Source organism: Gopherus flavomarginatus, chromosome 1, assembly GCF_025201925.1.
Source record: "Gopherus flavomarginatus isolate rGopFla2 chromosome 1, rGopFla2.mat.asm, whole genome shotgun sequence".
NCBI lineage: Eukaryota > Metazoa > Chordata > Testudines > Testudinidae > Gopherus > Gopherus flavomarginatus.
The window spans coordinates 291721512-291745626 of record NC_066617.1 but is presented as its reverse complement, the minus strand read 5'-3'; the positions used below and the strand labels follow the sequence as shown (position 1 = coordinate 291745626).

The 24115-nt window shown below is 44.7% G+C and overlaps 1 protein-coding gene across 5 annotated transcripts in view; it reads right to left on the bottom strand.

Moving 5' to 3' along the window:
- Positions 1 to 24115, bottom strand: part of TBC1D4 (TBC1 domain family member 4) — a 188378-nt gene that overhangs the window by 19312 nt on the left and 144951 nt on the right. For all 5 annotated transcript variants that reach the window (XM_050947166.1, XM_050947177.1, XM_050947185.1 and 2 more), the window contains 4 exons: positions 9070 to 9230; positions 7933 to 8142; positions 2238 to 2396; positions 1226 to 1384 (listed from right to left, as the gene is read on the bottom strand). In XM_050947166.1, coding sequence (XP_050803123.1) covers positions 1226 to 1384; positions 2238 to 2396; positions 7933 to 8142; positions 9070 to 9230 — 689 coding nt within the window. The remainder of the gene's footprint in view (positions 1 to 1225; positions 1385 to 2237; positions 2397 to 7932; positions 8143 to 9069; positions 9231 to 24115) is intronic.

Sequence of the window (24115 nt, the reverse complement as noted above, 5' to 3'; positions counted from 1 at the left end):
GCATTCCCAGAACATATCCTTAGAATTAGATTTAAATTATTAAACAAAATTTGGATAGTTGGTCATACTTTCTGACTAGGGCAATGTCAAAGTTGTACTGAATAAAACCATATCTTGGGTAGTTCTAAGGCACCCATTGCTGTTGTACCTAAGCACTGGATAATTGTTTGTTATACACTTTTTTTCTAAAAAACAGAAAAAAAAATCAAGAGAGGTTCTGGAACCTATTGTTTTTTCCCCCAAAGTTGTACTATAGATACTTCAGGTTAGGGCTAGGTTAAAGCTGCAGGATCCAGTTCTGTAAACCTGTGTTACAGTGACAAAGCCTGGCTCTTTCGCTCAAAGGTAGACACTCATAATTTCATTCTGGACGTTTCCAGTCCAGTCCCTGAAGTCAGCCTAGATGAAGGCCATCACACTGACTCACACATGAATTTAATATTTCTAGTTCAGTAGCACCATGTTTCCAATCAGATCCCATTATGCTAGATGCTATACAAACACACAGAAAGATAGTCCCTTACAATCTGAGACAAGTAACATACAAGAGAGTGGGGAAGAAAAGAGACGAAGATCAGTTACATGCATTTGTAATTAAAAAAAAAACAAAAACAAAACACAAAACACTTGAATTCATGTTCTCCAAGAATAAATTATTCTTAAGGTTACCCTGATCTCCTCTCTTCCTTCCCCCCTTCATTTTTATTTGCTTTTCTGTCATCTCCCTCCAACCATTACAGACTGTTCCATTGCTTTCTCACAAGCCTACATAGCCCTGTCCTCTCTTCCCACAGCCCTGTTTTTCTTTTCATCCTTCAGGTGAAATCCTGCCCACAACTGAAGTCTCAGTGAATTTTACCACTGACTTCAACAGTGCCAGAATTTCATCCTTCAAGTTCATAGTTCATTCCTGCTCCACTCCAGTCCATTTTCTTCCCACTCTGCAGTTAGCCTGCAAAATGCACTCACCAAAATCCATGGGTAAGCGTCTCTCATTGCAGACATGGTGTGCATACAGCGCGAACAAAAGGAGCAGGAGTGTTCAGCAAAAACAACACTGCAGGCAGCCTAGGCAGAACGTATGTTCATGTACAGTAGCATCTTTCTTTCTGTACCAACATGAAACTCAACCCAAAACTTAAAACTAAAAACAACATTTTCCAGTCACCTCAGCAATAGGACACAAAGTACACGTTAGAGTATCTATCAGCCACTATAAAAGTACCTAGATCTACAAGGATAGCATGTTGCTGAGCTGTCAGCTGCTTCAAGAGTTCTTTGTAGGAGATGTCAGGAGGTTGTTGTTTGCTTGGCAGTCTATGTCTTACGCGATGTTGTACAGCTAGAAATTGCCAAATTTCTCCCCGACGGTTTTTTGGTACACCTAAAATCAGAGGGGAGAGAAAACAAATGCCTTGAGCAGCTGAATATTCTGAAGGCTTTTTATCTAGATAAAACAGAAGTCACTATTCTAGATAACGTCATACAATGCATTATAGCTAAGGTTCCTAACCCGAAGGCTGAGAACCACGATAAAGACTTAATCTACCTGTAACTCACACTAAGAGTGTAGTCGTTTTGTCACCACGTAATGGCTAGTTCCCACAGAGGTTTATGAGTCTACTACTGACTTCAAGCTAATGGACTTAGCCTTTGTGCTTAAACAACAAAGGCTCATGATTTTAGGTCCAGATATCTCAGATTCAATTCCCAACTGGGGCACTGTATTACAAGGGGTAACCCATATGGGAATTGTCAGGGTGAGTGTCCTCAGACAAATGGTTAACCCACACTGATGCACTGTGGCCCCCTGTCCCCTATCTAGTCCATGTACACAGGTTTATGAGTCTGCTACAGCCTTGAGCCAAGGAACTGGGTTCTTCATCTCAGAGAGTAGAGGTTCATGCTTTTAAATCCAAAGGCCCTGGGAGAAATCCCCACCAATGCTAACCTATCTGGGGACATCACCTTACATACAGTAGTACAACTATGTAATCATTCACTTGATCTTTCTGCAACACTGTCTCAATATATTGTAGGCACAACAGAATCAGTATATGTTCTCATTGCAAAATAGTTAGTTGGAGTTTGAAAAAAAAGGCAACAGGCAATTTTTACTGATTTGGTGCTATTGGAACAAGCTTACTGAAGGTAGATTTGGTTTAAATAACCTTAAAGACTGAACAAAAAAAGTCTCCCAAATGTCCCAGCCAAAATACATCCTACATAATAAATACCTTCTTTCAGAGTGGTATGAATATCCTCCATGTCACATCTGATTTTGGCTCTGCAGTTTAATAACTTCTTATCCCAGATATTTATGACATCTTTCTGACATGTACCAACTTCAAGGTAGTCCAATTTAGCTTTTCTTGATTGGAGTTCATCTCTACTTGCTGGAATATAGAACATGAGGGAGAGTATATGAGAGATCATATCAGAAATCAAATATCTCAATACAGCTAAGGTAATATCCAGAATCTCTCTTCTGTTACTGCATAAGACCCTTTGAATGAATGGATGAATGATAGGAGACTGACTTTAAACGAACTGCTGACACATATGACTCATATTGCTAAATAAAGAACATGATAAAGTCACAAACCAACATACAAGAAACAACATAAAAGAAAATAAAAAAAGATGTGTTTCCTCCCATTCCCACAACTGTGCCTTCTCTTAACTTTAGCAAAGCTTTGCTGAGTGAAATTAATATTCTGCAACAGAATCCTCATAATACTTAAACCAATGTTGATGGAATGAACAAAGGATCATCTTTCCGTATTTCAAAAGACATGATCCTGAATTCTGCTGATGATGGAGAGATATTTATCAGTTGTCTTTCTGTGGCTAAATGTTGACATCTCAGCAACAAAACTGTGCAAAGCAATTTATCAGATAGTTTTTACTTTGTATATTGCACATTAAAATAGCTTCACTGTGAGAAATCTCAGACTCCGAATGCTCCTTCTGGAACTATAAGAGCTTTGGTAAAGTCTTTTTAGGAACTTCTCTTTTAAATGACAAAGTCGAGATCATCATCATTATATGGTCCCACCAGCTACACTGTTCATAGTGGTCCTAATTGATCAGGGGTGGCCAACCTGTGGCTCCGGAGCCACATGTGGCTCTTCAGAAGTTAATATGAAGCTCCTTGTATAGACACCGACTCTGGGGCTGGAGCTACAGGCACAAACTTTCCAATGTGCCAGGGGGTGCTCACTGCTCAATGCCTGGTTGTGCCACAGGCCCTGCCCCCACTCCACCCCTTCCCTCTGCCCTTCCCTGAGCCTTCTGTGCCCTTGCTCCTTCCCACCCCAGAGCCTCCTGCATGCCATGAAACAGCTGATCAGGAGGTGTTGGGAAAGGAGCGGGAGGTGCTGATCAGCGGGGCTGCCAGTGGGTGGGAGGTGCTGGGAGCAGGGTGGAAGAGCTGATGGCGGGCTGCTGACGTATTCCTGTGGCTCTTTGGCAATGTACATTGGTAAATTCTGGCTCCTTCTCAGGCTCAGGTTGGCCACATCTGTAATAGATCATGACAGTTTCAAAGCAGATGCTTCTCACCGCAATGAGGTTTTTATTTTGGCATCTTTTTCCCTTAATACCATTGCTCAGAGTCACAATGCAGGATAGCAGAAAGTGGTAAGAGTTTTTAATCTCCCTGACTAAGGTGCACCATTTGCTAAATCCAGTCTGATGCTCTATCACCTACTCTTCTCATTATGTCCTGCCTTATGGTCATTTCTTCTAGCAACTCCTGGAGACTCACTTTTCTAAAACAACTGTCAGGTAATTCTGGATTTTCATGGAGGCCTAATTTCGATTTCTACCTGGGAATGTCACAGGAGCCCTTTTACTGCACATTTGTTAGCAAGTGGAGGGTTTAATGCGCACACCGAGCTACGGATATTGAGATTTAACCTGCATGCAGTTCCAGAGTCCAATTGTTGCAAATAGAGTCTTTGGTAATCATGTGAGCAGGTTACGTACTGCATTATTGCACAATATGATCCCTCATGGATTCCAATAACTCTAAGTCTTACACATTTACCATGCTCACTGTTGGAAGGAAGTTTACATGGTTCACTGAGGAATCATGATTCTTTAACTGTTTTTGACTCAGATCAGAATGATACAAACCAACACTGGGGATTCTATGGGAACATAGGACTTGCAAAGCCAAATCTGTCCCTCAAACTAGCTACTCTATTTCCAGAAATGGACAATACCCGACGCTTCAGCAAAATGTGGAAGAAACCCATGACAAGCCTCAGTTAATTGGGACACACACATAAGTGCATGCAGGATTAGAAATTAATGTCTAGGCCATTCCACAAGTCTAGTTGCCGAGTATCCCCAAGTGCTTTATAAGTTATCATTTTTATCTGACTGACGACGGCCCTATAAACAATTCTTGTAACTATCTGTATTGTGGTAGTGTCGAAGGCACTCAGTCACTTTGTGCTAGGCACGAAGTATTTAGGAGAGCTCCTACTTCAACGAGCATCAGTCTAAACTTGGATATTGTCCCTGGATTTTTTAAAAAAAAGTTATCTTTAGGCAACAACAGTTGTTCTTCAAAGGCAAAACAACAAACACTGTTTTCATGCAAACTGTTGCATAAATGCAAGACCATAAGAATGTAAAATTCCTGTGCTGCCAAAAAGGCATTCAGTTCTGGCACCCTTATTTGGAGCAGAGTACCACTCAATGTAAAACTAGCCCCACTGAAATCAGTGGGACTGCATGTGGAGTAAGGCACTGCTCAGTGAGAATCGGGCAGCAAAATTAGACTTCTTATAGATTTAATGGCTCACTACCATCCTCCTCAAAATTTTCCTGCTGTGAAATCACCTAGAAATATTGTGTTTAAAAAAGTAGCCTTTAGCCCAGTGTTTCTCAAACTGGGGTGACACTTGTGTAGGGAAAGCCCCTGGCGGGCTGGGCCAGTTTGCTTACCTGCCGTGTCTGCAGGTCCAGCCAATTGCGGGCTCCCACTGGCTGCGGTTTGCTGCAGCAGGCCAATGGGGGCTGCTGGAAGTGGCGACCAGTATGTCCCTTGGCCTGCACCGCTTCCAGCTCCCATTGGTCTAGAGCAGCGAACCAGTAAACAAACTGGCCCGGCCTGCCAAGGGCTTTCCCTACACAAGCAGTGACCTCAGTTTGAGAAACACTGCCTTAGCCACTATCAAAATTAAAACAATGGGTATTTGCTTCACAAATCTTACCTTCTGCAGAACAAACAGCTATTAGCATTCAAATCTCCTCGAAGGCACAAAGAACAGTGGGAGAGATTCTGTTAATATTTTAATCAGTACATTTAATACAACACATTAGCAGACAAGACCTGCTGAGAGCTATTTCATAAAGGGGTGGAAATTGCACATAAAAAACAAAGCAATAATCATCAGCGTGATGAATGTACAACTAAGAATCAGGCTGCCACTAGATGTTTCGGCCCATTCTGGGTTTATGTCTATATTTTCTGAAGTCTGTAATGGGTTGTAGTGTTGGGAGACCAACCACCACTTGAATCAAGGTATAATAATGAAATACCCTGCTCACTTCAATGTGCATCAGCTTTCAATAGGTGCTTTCCACACAATGCCACATGTGCTTGGACAATAATATGCCAACCAAACAAATGCAAATTAACATGGAGACTGGGAAAATTTCCAGAACAACCTATACCTTGTCTCAAGTCATCCTGTCTCCTCTAACACTAGAAAACCAGTGCTTACGTTCCTTAAGCAAAGTCTTCTACGTTTACTTGGTGAGATTAAGTCCGATGTATTGGCAGCAATGCATTTTCAGCTGACAAAACTCCACAAGTCGGAGAACCTTTTGGGTTAAAAACTGGAATGCAGTTACTCAAGCACCATCACTACACTGTTATTTTCTAGTTTTCACCAGGGAGACCAGAAATGCACATTTAGTGTTAATCATTAACTAAGAAAGAGGCATTAGCTTTATGTTATTTACTCTATAAACCACTTATTTCTTTAGCTGTTTTATCATTTGTTCTTGCAGAGGTCAGATTAGTTTTAAGTGTTTGTGATACCTGCAAGGTTTGAGATTTCAAGATACAAACAGCCCTTGCTGCAATACAAAGAATCTAAAGGCATAACCAGTGCTTATTCATTGTGGCCTCTTCTCTTCCCAAACACAGACTGGCAGGTTGCTAAAACAATAGCCAAGAATAAAGGATTTGGTTGGACTGGCCATTCTTCAATGACTAAATAATCAGTAGATGTTCCCTACAAACCCTATGTAGTTTAAACAGGGAGGGTAACACACTATGCACCAAAGCAGTGTATTCAAGGGTATGAGTTTGCAGTCACGTGGAAAGGCTCCTGCTATTTTTTTCCTTACTCTCCCCCAGTATCCTTAGCATGGACTGGTGCCTATATGGCGCACTAAAGAAAAGGAGAAATGGGAGGTGGGCATGAGACTTTCACAAACGAGGATGGTAAGGATATCTATGCTGAAAGAATGAAACTGCAGCATAATGCCAGCCTCTGGAAACTTAAAGACTGCACAGGACAATATATGCAAATTACCATTTGCAGTTTCTTTAGGGCGGGGGTAGGCAACGTATGGCACGCAGGCCAAAGGCAACACACAAGCTGATTTTCAGTGGCACTCACGCTGCCCGGATCCTGGCCACCAGTCTGGGGGGGCTCTGCATTTTAATTTAATTTTAAATGAAGCTTCTTAAACATTTTAAAAACCTTATTTACTTTATATACAACAATAGTTTAGTTATATATAATAGACTTATGAAAAGAGATCTGGCACACGAAACCTTAAATCAGAGTGAATAAATGAAGACTCGGCACACCACTTCTGAAAGGTTGCCAACCTCTGCATTAGGGTAAAGGCACTAAGTGTAAAATTAAATCTTTTTTTATTTCTACAAGTTTTACAATTAGACCAGGATGTTGACTACTACCTTTTGTAGAAGGAATCCTGAATAACAGCAGTAAGAATCTTGGCCAAAATACTGATAAATGAATAGAGTGTGCGTCCAACTTCAGACCCTTATCAGGACCTGATTTTCATGAAGTGCTAAGCACTCGTCTTCTGAAAAATGAAGCACCTTTAGGGTATCTTAAGTTGGGCACTCAAAAAATGGAAGCACCAAAATACTAATTGCTTTTGAAAATTTAGGCCCTTAATTACTTCTCTGATAGAGTAGGGAAGACTGGAAAATATACAAGAAACATTCTGTTGGAACATCATATATGTTTTTATGATGTATAACACCTATCTGGACAGTGCAATAGAAAATCATTTGCTACCTTGTTGAAATGAGGCACGAAGGGAGCAGTTTACTGATGTTTTAAGTATTCATGCCGACTTGCTATAAGATGAAAGAGGAATTAATCCCGTATGGTGGTCTGGTATTCCAGAATCTGGTTGCCCAGGATATGTATAGCAATGGTTTATATTAAATATATACACACAAGTATGCTGAATCTTACTCTGACAGAAAGCATGTTTTTAAATTGCAAAAATGACAGATAAGCATGTACTTTTACAAAGAAGGAGAACTTGATGGAGAATGTACTGCAGTATGCTATATCTTTGCTCCATCTCATGAAAAAAGAGTCTGTTTAAATCACGGAAGATTTTGCATCTATGCTTTTTTTGAAACGACCAGAACAGTAATTCATAGGCCAGCTGTGTCATCTTTTAATATGCCCTAACTTTTCAGGTATTTTAATCACTAAATCAAGGAAAAACTGCAAGTTTTGCATGGAACAGCAGCACTTTTAAGATTGTAAACCTCAGTCTTGCACCAATTCTATTTCTGAAACTACTGCATAACTTATAATAGCACTGGCCCTGATTTTCAGTTGAAGTCAATGGGAGCTGCTTGTGGTCTGGACCTCTGAAAACCAGGCCCAGTTGTTTCTCTGAGTGGCTAACCTTCCAGTTTCTGGTTTTCTTTTTCCATTCGAAGCAATAGGATTTGTTGATGGATAGCTTTTCTCCACAGACTCTGCAACTCTTCTGATTTTTTTCTCCCACCAGCCTTATCTGGGTCATCCTCATTTTGCAATATCAGAGAAAGAGGGTCCTCCTCCAAGGCTGGAGCAAGAGGGGACAGTGGCAACAATTCATTCCCCTCAAGCCCATCTGTAAAGAATCACATAACTATCACTGGAAATCCAAATTACATTGGCTATAAATACCACAGTGAAGACAGCAATTTCTACTATCATATTCAGCAACAATACACTGATTATAAGCTAAAACCACACTTTTCTAACAGTAGAGGCAACATTTTAAATGAAGCTTTAAGGTCAACGGCTATGTTGAGCACCCTTCCACAAAATTCCCTTCAAGTTACAAAGGGTAGCTTAATAGCTGACCACTCCCACTGCGTCCTTATTACCTCTTTCTACAGTTAAGCTTGTTAACTGCCATCGTTTGCTATATGTTCCACCTAGCAGAGATGTCATGTTTTTCTCTCTGCTATCACATGGTACTCGTGCAATAAATCTATCAGTTCATCTACAATTGCTGAATCTAGAGAACTTCTGTAGTGGACCCACAGCTGTGAAGAATGATATCGGAGCCATATTAACTAGCCAGAATTTTCATTTTTTAGAAGAAACTAAATGCACTAATGCATGAAAGAGACCAGTAGATTAACATCTAGAACTGAAAAAGAAAGGAAATAGGGAAGGGTGCTTAACATCCAGACTGTGTTCTATTTGGGACAGAACACTGTCAAAATGCTCTCTTCTTAAAAATAAATATTCTTGTCTCTTATATAAAGCAGGGTATGGCAATATTTACTGAGATATTTTGATCACTTAAAGGCAGTTCTTGCAGTTTCTCTGCCCTTGCTGGCAACTATAGCAGAATGCAATTAGTTTGCGTCTACTGATAGAAACACCAGTTCAAAACAAAGACGCAAAGCCACCCCAATGAGATATTTCCCAAATCTGGTTCATGAAGTACATTACAATGTTGCTTTTTGTTAAATATCTACTTTTCTTTCCAAGAGTAATAGGCAATAGCATGTGCGCCGTTTGCCCTCTTTGAAGGCCCACGGACCTTGATGCTGCATTGTTGAGGGAGATTTGTTCATGGGTGAAGCAACCCGCAGGAAGATTCGCTGCCGCCAGGAGATGCGGCGGGGGGTAAGAGTGACCCCACTGGCATTCAGAGACTCGTTGCTGCAGACAGACGAGGTTCTTTTCCTTCCCTCTCCATCACTGGAGGAAAACAAGCAAAGAGCGCAACCAAAAAATCAGCTTAAAAACAAAGTTGATAAAGGTACATCACAAAAACACACACATGCATATGCTAAGTCAGTGTTAGGCAGATCAAGATCACAGACTACAACCTGAACACAACTGCCAAATGATGCTGCAAAATTCACTCCAGACAGCAGGGAGAAGGAGCATTAGTATAAAGAGACAGTGCTTAGTCTAATGTTCAGAATTAAACCTTATCTTTTTTCAAAATTCCATTTGAAAAACTAAGAGACATTCAAGTGCAGGAAAATAAACTAATAATCAGCCTTGAAATGGTTACAATTTGTTTTCCTTTCAGCCTAAAGAGGATCTGATGCAACACATCAAAGTGAGGACATCGCTTGAGCACAAAACCCAACAACTCATTTAATTGGCAGGACAGACTAAAAGTAAGCAGGCTCATGAGGCCAAAGGTGGAAGTGCTTATAGCTTCAGGCAACCCCCCTCATGCATCATTCCCTCTTCTCACTCGTCAGGGAGATGGCTGGCAGTGACAGGGAACAAGGTGATGACTAGAGAGTGCTCACCCTCTGCTGCCACTAAAGGAGAGTCTGCATTCTCTACCATCATTCCCAGCAGAAGGAGCAGAGGCCAGGAAAGCAGGGCAGAGACAGATCCTGTTGCAGTGCTCCAAAGGAGACTGATCCATCTCACCCTCAACTGGCACATAGAAATGGGCCACAGAAAACTAGTTGAGCAGATAATACTGATGGAGGAAGAGGCAGCAGAGAGCAAGGAGGAGCAGGAGATTAGAAGGAAACTTTCCCCTGTGAGGTACAGTGTTCCCTCTAATTTTTCCCCACCCATGCGCAGAACAAATTTTGTTATGTGCTCCAATATGTACATGCTGTGTGACATCACCTCCATATTGGTGCACATAATAAAATTCATGTGGTGGGGTCGGGCTGAGGGAGTCGGGGTGTGGGAGGGGCTCAGGGCTAGGGCAGAGGGCTGCAGGGAGGTGAGGGCTCCAGCTGGGGCAGCGGGCTCTGGGGTGGGGCCGAGGATGAAGGGCTTGGGATGCAATGGGGCTCCCTGGGTCTACAGTGGGGAGAGACAGGGCAGGTGCAACCACTGGGTGAACTAGGCAGTGGCCTAGGGCGGAAAGTGGTTCGGGGCACCCAGGGCAGTCCTCAGGCATAGGCAGCTGGGTAGGGCACCTGAAAATTTGGGGCACCACTGGGTCTTAGTGTCCACCCTCCTGGTTTTCCTATCCCTGTTCTGACCCTTCCTGCAGACGAGTCTTCCTGGGAAGGGGATCTAATAGTTAAAAGAGAAAAAAATCTCCAGCCTACCAGACCTATTAGCACAACATTGAAACTGTTAAAGAGCCATTCAAGGGGTAATGAAGACACTTAACAGGCATTTGCCAACCCCCAGGTATCTACTGTCAGTTTCTGAATGTACTGACAAAAACAGTTGTGCATGACTAATATTTACTCAGAACATGTCAGTCTACAGGACCTTAGTTTAAAATTTGCTTTAAAAATATTTCATTAGTGAGTTGGTGAAGATTGTAAAATCACATCTCTAAAAAATCCTTGCATAGATTTTTAGATGCACAATCATCTTTAGCCTTAAATGCTTGGATCTTCAGACATATGGTTTTTTAAATAAATTCTTCAAAAGACCATCCTTATCTAAAATACACATTTTAATTACTATAGTAAAAAGCTTACTTCCAAAGTCTTCCTGTCCTTTCTGTCCATCCATTTCTCCCTTCACCACCACCCCCACCCCCCCAACCAATTGAAGGAAGCAACAGCCCTTTGCTTCCAGGTAGCTGGACAAATTTTCTCTGTCTTTAATTCTGACTATCTGATGAACTAGTTTTAAGCAAAATCAGTACCTTAGTAAGATATAAAATCCTTTGTTATGCCTAAAATCTTTGGAAACATATTTTTTAAATTGGTGAAATTTCATAAACATGTGTATTGTTGTGGAGATTACACACAGTAAATTAGTGTTCCCTTTTTCGAAAAGCAATGCACATTATTGTGAACACACTAAACCTCTGTGACTGATTAATTTAAAATAATGTCTGTTTCAATGAGTTAAATATGTAGTAATCTGGAATGATTACTTAATGAAGGCTTAAGAGTACATTTAAAATATAAAATCAGCTTAGAAATACTGATTAAGAAAATGTAAAACAGAGAAGAGCTGTATTATGTTTTCCATAATATTTAATGTTGTATTCAGCAAGACAGCTGACTCACCCTTACTACAAAGTTTTTGCAAATAAATGTCTGACAAACTTCAGGGCATATCAAAAAACATGTGACTGACATTTTTTATTCCCAAGTTTAGTGCTTTCAATTAGGTACCTTCTGCATGTCCATTATGCGTGACGGAGAGGGTACAGGGGTCTCTGCGGGGAACTGTGACTCTCCGCCACCGTGAGGCGGGCCGGGCATCTTGTTATTCTTTCTGCCTTGTCCCTCCACCCCTGCCCCTGCCCCCGTTGGGCTGCAAGCTCAGGCTGCCATTGGGCATAGGGGCAGCAGTTTAATAATACTGCATAGGGCCCCATAAATCCTAAGGATGGCCCCGGGGGTGCCAAAAAGCAGTGCCCTGGCTCAGAAGGGAGGAGCCGCCTTCCAGAGACACCAGGGAGCCAGGGTGTCGGCTTGTGGGGTGGCAAGCTGCAACTATGGAGGAGCCAGCGCGGTGCAAGGGGGCAGGAGCCCTGAAAAGGCAGCGGCGGCATTAGTGGGGAGCAGCCATGCCCCCCGCCCCTCCTGCCCAGGCTGTGGCCTTGCGCCCCCCCCCAGGGGGCTCCTGCAGGCTGCAGCAGATGCATGCAGGCAGAGGTCCTTGTGCGGCCCCCAGCTCCCCCCTCACCATGCTTGGGCATGTGAGCTGCTGCCAGGTGCAGGGCCCTGAGCCTGCCCTGGGAGGGGCAGTGGCTCACACTCCTGGGAGCCGCAGAGCCCGAGCGCGGCAAAGGGGGAACTGGGGGGTGCACGGGGGCCTCTGCCCGCATGCATCTGCTGCAGGAGCCCCCATAAGGCAGCTCCTCCCCGCTGGCACAAGCCCGGCAAAGCCAGTGAGTGGACTTGGGACAGGGGCTGCCAGGGTGGGGTGCGGAGGGCTCACGGGGGGGGGGGGGTGCACCCTCCAGGGGAGTTCAAGAAGCGGGGGGGATCTGGTCTGGGGAGCAGCCCCTGGGCAGGCTGGCCCCTGGGGTCTATAAAGGCTCGTTGGGCTTTGCCTCTCAATGAACCGATGTTATGGGGGGATGCAAGGTGGAAGTTTCACCTAGGGCGCAAAATAGCCTTGCACCAGCCCTGGGGAGAAAGGGGGGAAGTGCCTGTTCTCTGGCTGTGGAAGGTCTGGGCCAGGCTGGGTCGAGTCCGGGGGTGGGGCGCCTGTCCCTTGGCCGCTGCAGGTCCAGGGCTGAGCTGGGTCGAGGTCAGGACCGGGGGGGAGGGACGCCGTGACAGGTCCAGTCTTGGGGAGAGGCATCTCTCCCTGCCGCAGCCCTGAGCGCCTGTGTGGCACTTAATAGGCAGTTGTGCAGTTGCACAGCTTAGAGGGAGCTTAGGTGAGGTAGTTATGTTATAATTGTCCACTATGGTGCTTAAACACCTCTCTCTAAAGCATCTGGCACTGGCCACTGCTGGAGACAAAGGGTAAAATTTTCAGAAGCACTTAAGTCAGGTAGGAACCCAAGTCCTGTGGAGTTTCATTATTTGAAAATTTTCCCAGGACACTGAACCAAACAAGTCATTGGTTGAATCCATGAGGGTATTGAATATATCCAGTGTTCCTATGTTCCCAAAAAATCTTGCCTGACTCTGTTGCAACTGATCCTTCCCTGCACTCCTTCCATGGCTCAGCACATGGCAGTTACACTGGCCTGCAGGCAAATGTACAAGTCAAACAAATCTTTACCAATCTTAAGTATTTACGCAGAACACTGCTCGGACAAATCACTTGCAATAGCAGCTGATAAGAACAAATAGCACCAGCCATCCTCAAATGGATTAAAGACAACCCTTGACTACAGAGATGTGACTACACTCCTGGAACAGTCTGCTGGAACACACTCAGCAGAGGGTGAAGAAGGGGTAGAGTGGACCATTCATCTCAAAGAAGTGATGGGGTTTCTGTACAATATGGAAGTCCTCTAAAAAGGGGGATGCCAGAGATTTGCCTGTGCTTGTCACAGGATTACCATGCATTCCATCAGGGCTCTGTTGCAGCACCTCAGAGTAATCTGAGATATTCTTCCCTAAAGAAGCTGGGTGGTTTCTCAAAGAACACCTGCATAGGACTCTGGGTTACAGAAAGTCTGCAGTCCTTTTCCAGTGCTTTACCCCACACTGCCATCTGGGAAAAGAAGACGACAACCAAAGCCTAAATATCAAGATAAAATTAAAGGGTTGTATTTTAGAGGTTTACAAAGCTAGCAGGGCAATATCACAGGTAACTATCACTGTGCACTCAACCAGTGGGGTGATAATGCATCAGGAAGACAGGTTGAAAGTGTCAAATGAGGAATACTGCAAGGCTGCAACTTTTATCATGATGGGTTGTCAGGACACTACAGAACATTGCATCTACAGATGCAGCCTTTAGCAGGAAAGTTCTAAAAGAACCAGATCTACAGCAGGGCGGATTGACCTGAGAATGCTGTTTAGTTTTATTGGGATTGTCTGCATGGGGGATGGGAGAGCAGGGGATAGCTTTAGGTGCGGGAGGGTACATGAGCCTGTAACCTGAGCCTGGAAGAGGGGTGGGGTGAGTCGACACCTTTGCCAGGGAAGCTGGACAAAGGGAGAGGGGGAGAGAAGAGGGGGAGAGAGTCTGCTGGAGGGGTTTTTGGATTCAGTTTTGGGCTGGCTGGGAAGAGGCAGAGAACTCCAAGTCTGGGGTCCAAGATCCTTCCCCCCCCCCCCCCGAGAGGGACCTGTCTGAGGGGTGCTTGTTGTACCTACAGGCCCTGCTTGGGACTGTGTTCCTGTCATCTAATAAACCTTTTGTTTTACTGGCTGGCTGAGAGTCACGGTGAATTACAGGAAGTGGGGGCCATGACTCCCCCACACTCCATGACACATATAATTTTGTTAATCCTCCATGGATACTGCTGCTACAGACTCCTGGATCTATAGAAAAGGGAGGGCTGACAGGTCAACAAGTGCTCACTGTAATATTTAGGAAGTAAGTCTGTAATGGAATGTTACAACAATTTGCCATTTGTAATCAGTATCTCTGACCTCTCAACTGGTAAAAAAGAGAAAGCGTGCAAGTGAGCTAGACCATGTCATATTAAAAGCTACAGTTATGTTAGCTATGTTGCCCTGAGCAACATGCTGAACCAAGGTCACAAATATGTACCTTCATCAGAGCCAGTTCTGGTTTGGAAAACTTCAGTTTACTGAACTTTAAAACAGAATGATTATGCGGTTTATCATCTGAACAAAAGGACCACATTAAGTCTGTATGTACCCAATCTATCCTGTTTTTCGTTTTATCTGTCCATTCATGGACTGCAGGTTCAGCAGAGATTTACCACCAGTTGGGCAACTCTTGTATCAAATATTGTAAACTGAACAATGATCCATTGTAAAAGCTAGGATTGGGTTTCGGATTAGCTAGTGTCACATCCTACCAGAACAAACACTGAAAAATCCCAGTTTTTGTCTTTCTGTGGCCCAATAGTTGCCTTACACATCTGCTGTGGATAATAAAAGAAGGAATACTATTTCTATTATATACAGCTACAGAGAATGTTATGTGAATACTAATCTGAATGAGGTGATGAAAAGAGTAGTCTGAAAATCATGACATGCAACTGCAGAAGATACAATTCATTTTGGGCCAAAATCTGCTCACTTTATGAGAGCATCAAAGACACAAGTCACGCAGGTAAAGCAATAGGATTCGGGTCTATTTATTAATTTGTTATAGAGGGATTACTAAGGATGCAAACCACAACCACTATTTACATTTAATGTTTGCATCATGCATTAAAACAAAGCTAAATCATTACAGATCTTACAAAAATGTAAGCTTGAGAACAAGAAAAGAGAAGCATAACCCCTTCTGTTTATCATTCTTTATACAAATAATAAAAACAAAACCATTATTCTAGCGCAAGCACTCAAAAGGGGGATGCAGGTTGGGGACATGCAATTCTGGGGCAAATGACTGCGAAGAAAAGTGAAACATCACAAGTATTTAATTTACAATATTTAACATGCATAGAAAAATTAGAGGTGGAGAGGTAGCTACCATACATTTTAGTCTATGGTTTAATATCACACCTTTCTGACCTTCAGTATGTACAATATCAGAGGGTAGCCGTGTTAGTCTGGATCTGTAAAAGCAGCAAAGAATCCTGTGGCACCTTATAGACTAACAGACGTTTTGGAGCATGAGCTTTCGTGGGTGAATATCCACTTCCTCAGATGCATGTAATGGAAATATCCAGGGGCAGGTATATATATGTGTGCTAGCAAGCAAGCTAGAGATAACGAGGTCAGTTCAATCAGGGAGGATGAGGCCCTGTTCTAGCAGTTGAAGTGTGAAAACCAAGAGAGGAGAAACTGGTTCTGTAATTGGCAAGCCATTCACAGTCTTTGTTCAATCCTGAGCTGATGGTGTCAAATTTGCAGATGAACTGAAGCTCAGCAGTTTCTCTTTGAAGTCTGGTCCTGAAGTTTTTTTGCTGCAGGATGGCCACCTTAAGGTCTGCTATAGTGTGGCCAGGGAGGTTGAAGTGCTCTCCTACAGGTTTTTGTATATTGCCATTCCTAATGTCTGATTTGTGTCCATTTATCCTTTTCCGTAGAGACTGTCCAGTTTGGCCGATGTACATAGCAGAGGGGCATTGCTGGCATATGATGGCGTATATTACATTGGTGGATGTGCAGGTGAATGAACCAGTGATGGTGTGGCTGATCTGGTTAGGTCCTGTGATGGTGTCGCTGGTGTAGATATGTGGGCAGAGTTGGCATCGAGGTTTGTTGCATGGATTGGTTCCTGAGCTAGAGTTATTATGGTGTGGTGTGCAGTCACTGGTGAGAATATGTTTCAGGTTGGCAGGTTGTCTGTGGGCAAGGATTGGCCTGCCACCCAAGGCCTGTGAAAGTGTGGGATCATTGTCCAGGATGGGTTGTAGATCCTTGATGATGCGTTGGAGGGGTTTTAGCTGGGGGCTGTATGTGATGGCCAGTGGAGTCCTGTTGGTTTCTCTCTTGGGTTTGTCTTGCAGTAGGAGGCTTCTGGGTACACGTCTGGCTCTGTTGATCTGTTTCCTTATTTCCTCTTGCGGGTATTGTAGTTTTGAGAATGCTTGGTGGAGATTTTGTAGGTGTTGGTCTCTGTCTGAGGGGTCAGAGCAGATGCGGTTGTACCTCAGTGCTTGGCTGTAGACAATGGATCGTGTGATGTGCCCGGGATGGAAGCTGGAGGCATGAAGGTAGGCATAGCGGTCGGTGGGTTTTCGATATAGGGTGGTGTTAATGTGACCATCACTTATTTGCACCGTGGTGTCAAGAAAGTGGACCTCCCGTGTAGATTGGTCCAGGCTGAGGTTGATGGTGGGGTGGAAGCTGTTGAAATCATGGTGGAATTTTTCCAGAGTCTCCTTCCCATGGGTCCAGATGATGAAGATGTCATCAATGTAGCGTAGATAGAGAAGGGGTGTGAGTGGACGAGAGCTGAGGAAGCGTTGTTCCAGGTTGGCCATGAAGATATTGGCATATTGTGGGGCCATGCGGGTGACCATAGCAGTGCCACTGATCTGGAGATATATATTGTCATCAAATTTGAAATAGTTGTGTGTAAGTATAAAGGCACAGAGTTCAGCAGCCAGTTGTGCTGTAGCATCATCAGGGATAGTGTTCCTGACAGCTTGTATTCCATCTGTGTGTGGGATGTTTGTGTAGAGAGCCTCTACATCCATGGTGGCTAGGATGGTGTTTTCTGGGAGGTCACCAATGCATTGTAGTTTCCTCAGGAAATCAGTGGTGTCGCGGAGATAGCTGGGAGTGCTGGTGGCATAGGGTCTGAGTAGAGAGTCCATATATCCAGACAGTCCTTCAGTGAGAGTGCCAATGCCCGAGATGATGGGGCGTCCAGGATTTCCGGGTTTGTGGATCTTGGGTAGTAGATAGAATAACCCTGGTCGGGGCTCTAGGGGTATGTTGATTTCTTCTGGTGTTAGTGTAGGGAGTGTCCTGAGTAGATGCTGTAGTTTCTTAGTGTATTCCTCAGTGGGATCTGAGGGAAGTGGCCTGTAGAATTTGGTATTGGAGAGTTGTCTGGCTGCCTCCTTTTGATAGTCAGACCTGTTCATGATGACAACGGCACCTCCTTTATCAGCCTCTTTGATGATAATGTCAGGGTGGTTTCTGAGGCTGTGGATGGCATTGCGTTCTGCACGACTTAGGTTGTGAGGCAAGCGATGTTGTTGTTCCACTATTTCTGCCTGTGCACGTCGGCGGAAGCATTCAATGTATAGGTCCAGACTGTCATTTCGACCCTCAGGAGGAGTCCATGTGGAGTTCTTTTTCTTGTGCTGTTGGTGGGAGGGCACCCGTGTATCAGTGCACTGTTCAGTGTTGTCCTGGAAGTATTCTTTGAGTCGGAGACGGCGAAAGTAGGCTTCCAGATCGCCACAGAACTGTATCATGTTGGTGGGGGTGGCAGGGCAGAAAGAGAGTCCCCGAGATAGGACAGACTTTTCTTCTGGGCTGAGTGTGTAGTTGGATAGATTGACGATATTGCTGGGTGGGTTAGGGGTACCACTGTTGTGGCCCCATGTGGCAGGTAGGAGTTTAGACAGCTTACAGTCCTTTTTCCTTTGAAGAGAGGTGAAGTGAGTAATGTAGATCTCCTGTCTTATTCTAGTGAAGTCCGTTTGTATAGAAGTTTGGTTATTAATGAGAGTCTCCAGGTTGGAGAGCTCTTTTTTGATGTTTTCCTGTTTGCTGTATAGGATGCTGATCAGGTGGTTCCTCAGTTTTTTTGATAGAGTATGACATAATCTCTCACTGTGGTCTGTGTAGTATGTAGATAGCAGTGGATTTTTTACCTTTAGTCCATTTGGTATGATGTCCATCCGTTTGCATTTGGAAAGGAAGATGATATCTGTCTGTATCCTAGCCACCATGGATGTAGAGGCTCTCTACACAAACATCCCACACACAGATGGAATACAAGCTGTCAGGAACACTATCCCTGATGATGCTACAGCACAACTGGCTGCTGAACTCTGTGCCTTTATACTTACACACAACTATTTCAAATTTGATGACAATATATATCTCCAGATCAGTGGCACTGCTATGGGCACCCGCATGGCCCCACAATATGCCAATATCTTCATGGCCGACCTGGAACAACGCTTCCTCAGCTCTCGTCCACTCACACCCCTTCTCTATCTACGCTACATTGATGACATCTTCATCATCTGGACCCATGGGAAGGAGACTCTGGAAAAATTCCACCATGATTTCAACAGCTTCCACCCCACCATCAACCTCAGCCTGGACCAATCTACACGGGAGGTCCACTTTCTTGACACCACGGTGCAAATAAGTGATGGTCACATTAACACCACCCTATATCGAAAACCCACCGACCGCTATGCCTACCTTCATGCCTCCAGCTTCCATCCCGGGCACATCACACGATCCATTGTCTACAGCCAAGCACTGAGGTACAACCGCATCTGCTCTGACCCCTCAGACAGAGACCAACACCTACAAAATCTCCACCAAGCATTCTCAAAACTACAATACCCGCAAGAGGAAATAAGGAAACAGATCAACAGAGCCAGACGTGTACCCAGAAGCCTCCTACTGCAAGACAAACCCAAGAGAGAAACCAACAGGACTCCACTGGCCATCACATACAGCCCCCAGCTAAAACCCCTCCAACGCATCATCAAGGATCTACAACCCATCCTGGACAATGATCCCACACTTTCACAGGCCTTGGGTGGCAGGCCAATCCTTGCCCACAGACAACCTGCCAACCTGAAACATATTCTCACCAGTGACTGCACACCACACCATAATAACTCTAGCTCAGGAACCAATCCATGCAACAAACCTCGATGCCAACTCTGCCCACATATCTACACCAGCGACACCATCACAGGACCTAACCAGATCAGCCACACCATCACTGGTTCATTCACCTGCACATCCACCAATGTAATATACGCCATCATATGCCAGCAATGCCCCTCTGCTATGTACATCGGCCAAACTGGACAGTCTCTACGGAAAAGGATAAATGGACACAAATCAGACATTAGGAATGGCAATATACAAAAACCTGTAGGAGAGCACTTCAACCTCCCTGGCCACACTATAGCAGACCTTAAGGTGGCCATCCTGCAGCAAAAAAACTTCAGGACCAGACTTCAAAGAGAAACTGCTGAGCTTCAGTTCATCTGCAAATTTGACACCATCAGCTCAGGATTGAACAAAGACTGTGAATGGCTTGCCAATTACAGAACCAGTTTCTCCTCTCTTGGTTTTCACACTTCAACTGCTAGAACAGGGCCTCATCCTCCCTGATTGAGCTGACCTCGTTATCTCTAGCTTGCTTGCTAGCACACATATATATACCTGCCCCTGGATATTTCCATTACATGCATCTGAGGAAGTGGATATTCACCCACGAAAGCTCATGCTCCAAAACGTCTGTTAGTCTATAAGGTGCCACAGGATTCTTTGCTGCTTTTACAGATCCAGACTAACACGGCTACCCTCTGATACTTGACACCATGCAAGGCACTGCATTTAGCCGTATGGAATGGAAATCCATCAACCTCATGAAGAAACTTGCACAAATACAGACAGATATCATCTTCCTTTCCAAATGCAAACGGATGGACATCATACCAAATGGACTAAAGGTAAAAAATCCACTGCTATCTACATACTACACAGACCACAGTGAGAGATTATGTCATACTCTATCAAAAAAACTGAGGAACCACCTGATCAGCATCCTATACAGCAAACAGGAAAACATCAAAAAAGAGCTCTCCAACCTGGAGACTCTCATTAATAACCAAACTTCTATACAAACGGACTTCACTAGAATAAGACAGGAGATCTACATTACTCACTTCACCTCTCTTCAAAGGAAAAAGGACTGTAAGCTGTCTAAACTCCTACCTGCCACATGGGGCCACAACAGTGGTACCCCTAACCCACCCAGCAATATCGTCAATCTATCCAACTACACACTCAGCCCAGAAGAAAAGTCTGTCCTATCTCGGGGACTCTCTTTCTGCCCTGCCACCCCCACCAACATGATACAGTTCTGTGGCGATCTGGAAGCCTACTTTCGCCGTCTCCGACTCAAAGAATACTTCCAGGACAACACTGAACAGTGCACTGATACACGGGTGCCCTCCCACCAACAGCACAAGAAAAAGAACTCCACATGGACTCCTCCTGAGGGTCGAAATGACAGCCTGGACCTATACATTGAATGCTTCCGCCGACGTGCACAGGCAGAAATCGTGGAACAACAACATCGCTTGCCTCACAACCTAAGTCGTGCAGAACGCAATGCCATCCACAGCCTCAGAAACCACCCTGACATTATCATCAAAGAGGCTGATAAAGGAGGTGCCGTTGTCATCATGAACAGGTCTGACTATCAAAAGGAGGCAGCCAGACAACTCTCCAATACCAAATTCTACAGGCCACTTCCCTCAGATCCCACTGAGGAATACACTAAGAAACTACAGCATCTACTCAGGACACTCCCTACACTAACACCAGAAGAAATCAACATACCCCTAGAGCCCCGACCAGGGTTATTCTATCTACTACCCAAGATCCACAAACCCGGAAATCCTGGACGCCCCATCATCTCGGGCATTGGCACTCTCACTGAAGGACTGTCTGGATATATGGACTCTCTACTCAGACCCTATGCCACCAGCACTCCCAGCTATCTCCGCGACACCACTGATTTCCTGAGGAAACTACAATGCATTGGTGACCTCCCAGAAAACACCATCCTAGCCACCATGGATGTAGAGGCTCTCTACACAAACATCCCACACACAGATGGAATACAAGCTGTCAGGAACACTATCCCTGATGATGCTACAGCACAACTGGCTGCTGAACTCTGTGCCTTTATACTTACACACAACTATTTCAAATTTGATGACAATATATATCTCCAGATCAGTGGCACTGCTATGGGCACCCGCATGGCCCCACAATATGCCAATATCTTCATGGCCGACCTGGAACAACGCTTCCTCAGCTCTCGTCCACTCACACCCCTTCTCTATCTACGCTACATTGATGACATCTTCATCATCTGGACCCATGGGAAGGAGACTCTGGAAAAATTCCACCATGATTTCAACAGCTTCCACCCCACCATCAACCTCAGCCTGGACCAATCTACACGGGAGGTCCACTTTCTTGACACCACGGTGCAAATAAGTGATGGTCACATTAACACCACCCTATATCGAAAACCCACCGACCGCTATGCCTACCTTCATGCCTCCAGCTTCCATCCCGGGCACATCACACGATCCATTGTCTACAGCCAAGCACTGAGGTACAACCGCATCTGCTCTGACCCCTCAGACAGAGACCAACACCTACAAAATCTCCACCAAGCATTCTCAAAACTACAATACCCGCAAGAGGAAATAAGGAAACAGATCAACAGAGCCAGACGTGTACCCAGAAGCCTCCTACTGCAAGACAAACCCAAGAGAGAAACCAACAGGACTCCACTGGCCATCACATACAGCCCCCAGCTAAAACCCCTCCAACGCATCATCAAGGATCTACAACCCATCCTGGACAATGATCCCACACTTTCACAGGCCTTGGGTGGCAGGCCAATCCTTGCCCACAGACAACCTGCCAACCTGAAACATATTCTCACCAGTGACTGCACACCACACCATAATAACTCTAGCTCAGGAACCAATCCATGCAACAAACCTCGATGCCAACTCTGCCCACATATCTACACCAGCGACACCATCACAGGACCTAACCAGATCAGCCACACCATCACTGGTTCATTCACCTGCACATCCACCAATGTAATATACGCCATCATATGCCAGCAATGCCCCTCTGCTATGTACATCGGCCAAACTGGACAGTCTCTACGGAAAAGGATAAATGGACACAAATCAGACATTAGGAATGGCAATATACAAAAACCTGTAGGAGAGCACTTCAACCTCCCTGGCCACACTATAGCAGACCTTAAGGTGGCCATCCTGCAGCAAAAAAACTTCAGGACCAGACTTCAAAGAGAAACTGCTGAGCTTCAGTTCATCTGCAAATTTGACACCATCAGCTCAGGATTGAACAAAGACTGTGAATGGCTTGCCAATTACAGAACCAGTTTCTCCTCTCTTGGTTTTCACACTTCAACTGCTAGAACAGGGCCTCATCCTCCCTGATTGAGCTGACCTCGTTATCTCTAGCTTGCTTGCTAGCACACATATATATACCTGCCCCTGGATATTTCCATTACATGCATCTGAGGAAGTGGATATTCACCCACGAAAGCTCATGCTCCAAAACGTCTGTTAGTCTATAAGGTGCCACAGGATTCTTTGCTGCTTTTACAGATCCAGACTAACACGGCTACCCTCTGATACTTGACACCATGCAAGGCACTGCATTTAGCCGTATGGAATGGAAATCCATCAACCTCATGAAGAAACTTGCACAAATACAGACAGATATCATCTTCCTTTCCAAATGCAAACGGATGGACATCATACCAAATGGACTAAAGGTAAAAAATCCACTGCTATCTACATACTACACAGACCACAGTGAGAGATTATGTCATACTCTATCAAAAAAACTGAGGAACCACCTGATCAGCATCCTATACAGCAAACAGGAAAACATCAAAAAAGAGCTCTCCAACCTGGAGACTCTCATTAATAACCAAACTTCTATACAAACGGACTTCACTAGAATAAGACAGGAGATCTACATTACTCACTTCACCTCTCTTCAAAGGAAAAAGGACTGTAAGCTGTCTAAACTCCTACCTGCCACATGGGGCCACAACAGTGGTACCCCTAACCCACCCAGCAATATCGTCAATCTATCCAACTACACACTCAGCCCAGAAGAAAAGTCTGTCCTATCTCGGGGACTCTCTTTCTGCCCTGCCACCCCCACCAACATGATACAGTTCTGTGGCGATCTGGAAGCCTACTTTCGCCGTCTCCGACTCAAAGAATACTTCCAGGACAACACTGAACAGTGCACTGATACACGGGTGCCCTCCCACCAACAGCACAAGAAAAAGAACTCCACATGGACTCCTCCTGAGGGTCGAAATGACAGCCTGGACCTATACATTGAATGCTTCCGCCGACGTGCACAGGCAGAAATCGTGGAACAACAACATCGCTTGCCTCACAACCTAAGTCGTGCAGAACGCAATGCCATCCACAGCCTCAGAAACCACCCTGACATTATCATCAAAGAGGCTGATAAAGGAGGTGCCGTTGTCATCATGAACAGGTCTGACTATCAAAAGGAGGCAGCCAGACAACTCTCCAATACCAAATTCTACAGGCCACTTCCCTCAGATCCCACTGAGGAATACACTAAGAAACTACAGCATCTACTCAGGACACTCCCTACACTAACACCAGAAGAAATCAACATACCCCTAGAGCCCCGACCAGGGTTATTCTATCTACTACCCAAGATCCACAAACCCGGAAATCCTGGACGCCCCATCATCTCGGGCATTGGCACTCTCACTGAAGGACTGTCTGGATATATGGACTCTCTACTCAGACCCTATGCCACCAGCACTCCCAGCTATCTCCGCGACACCAC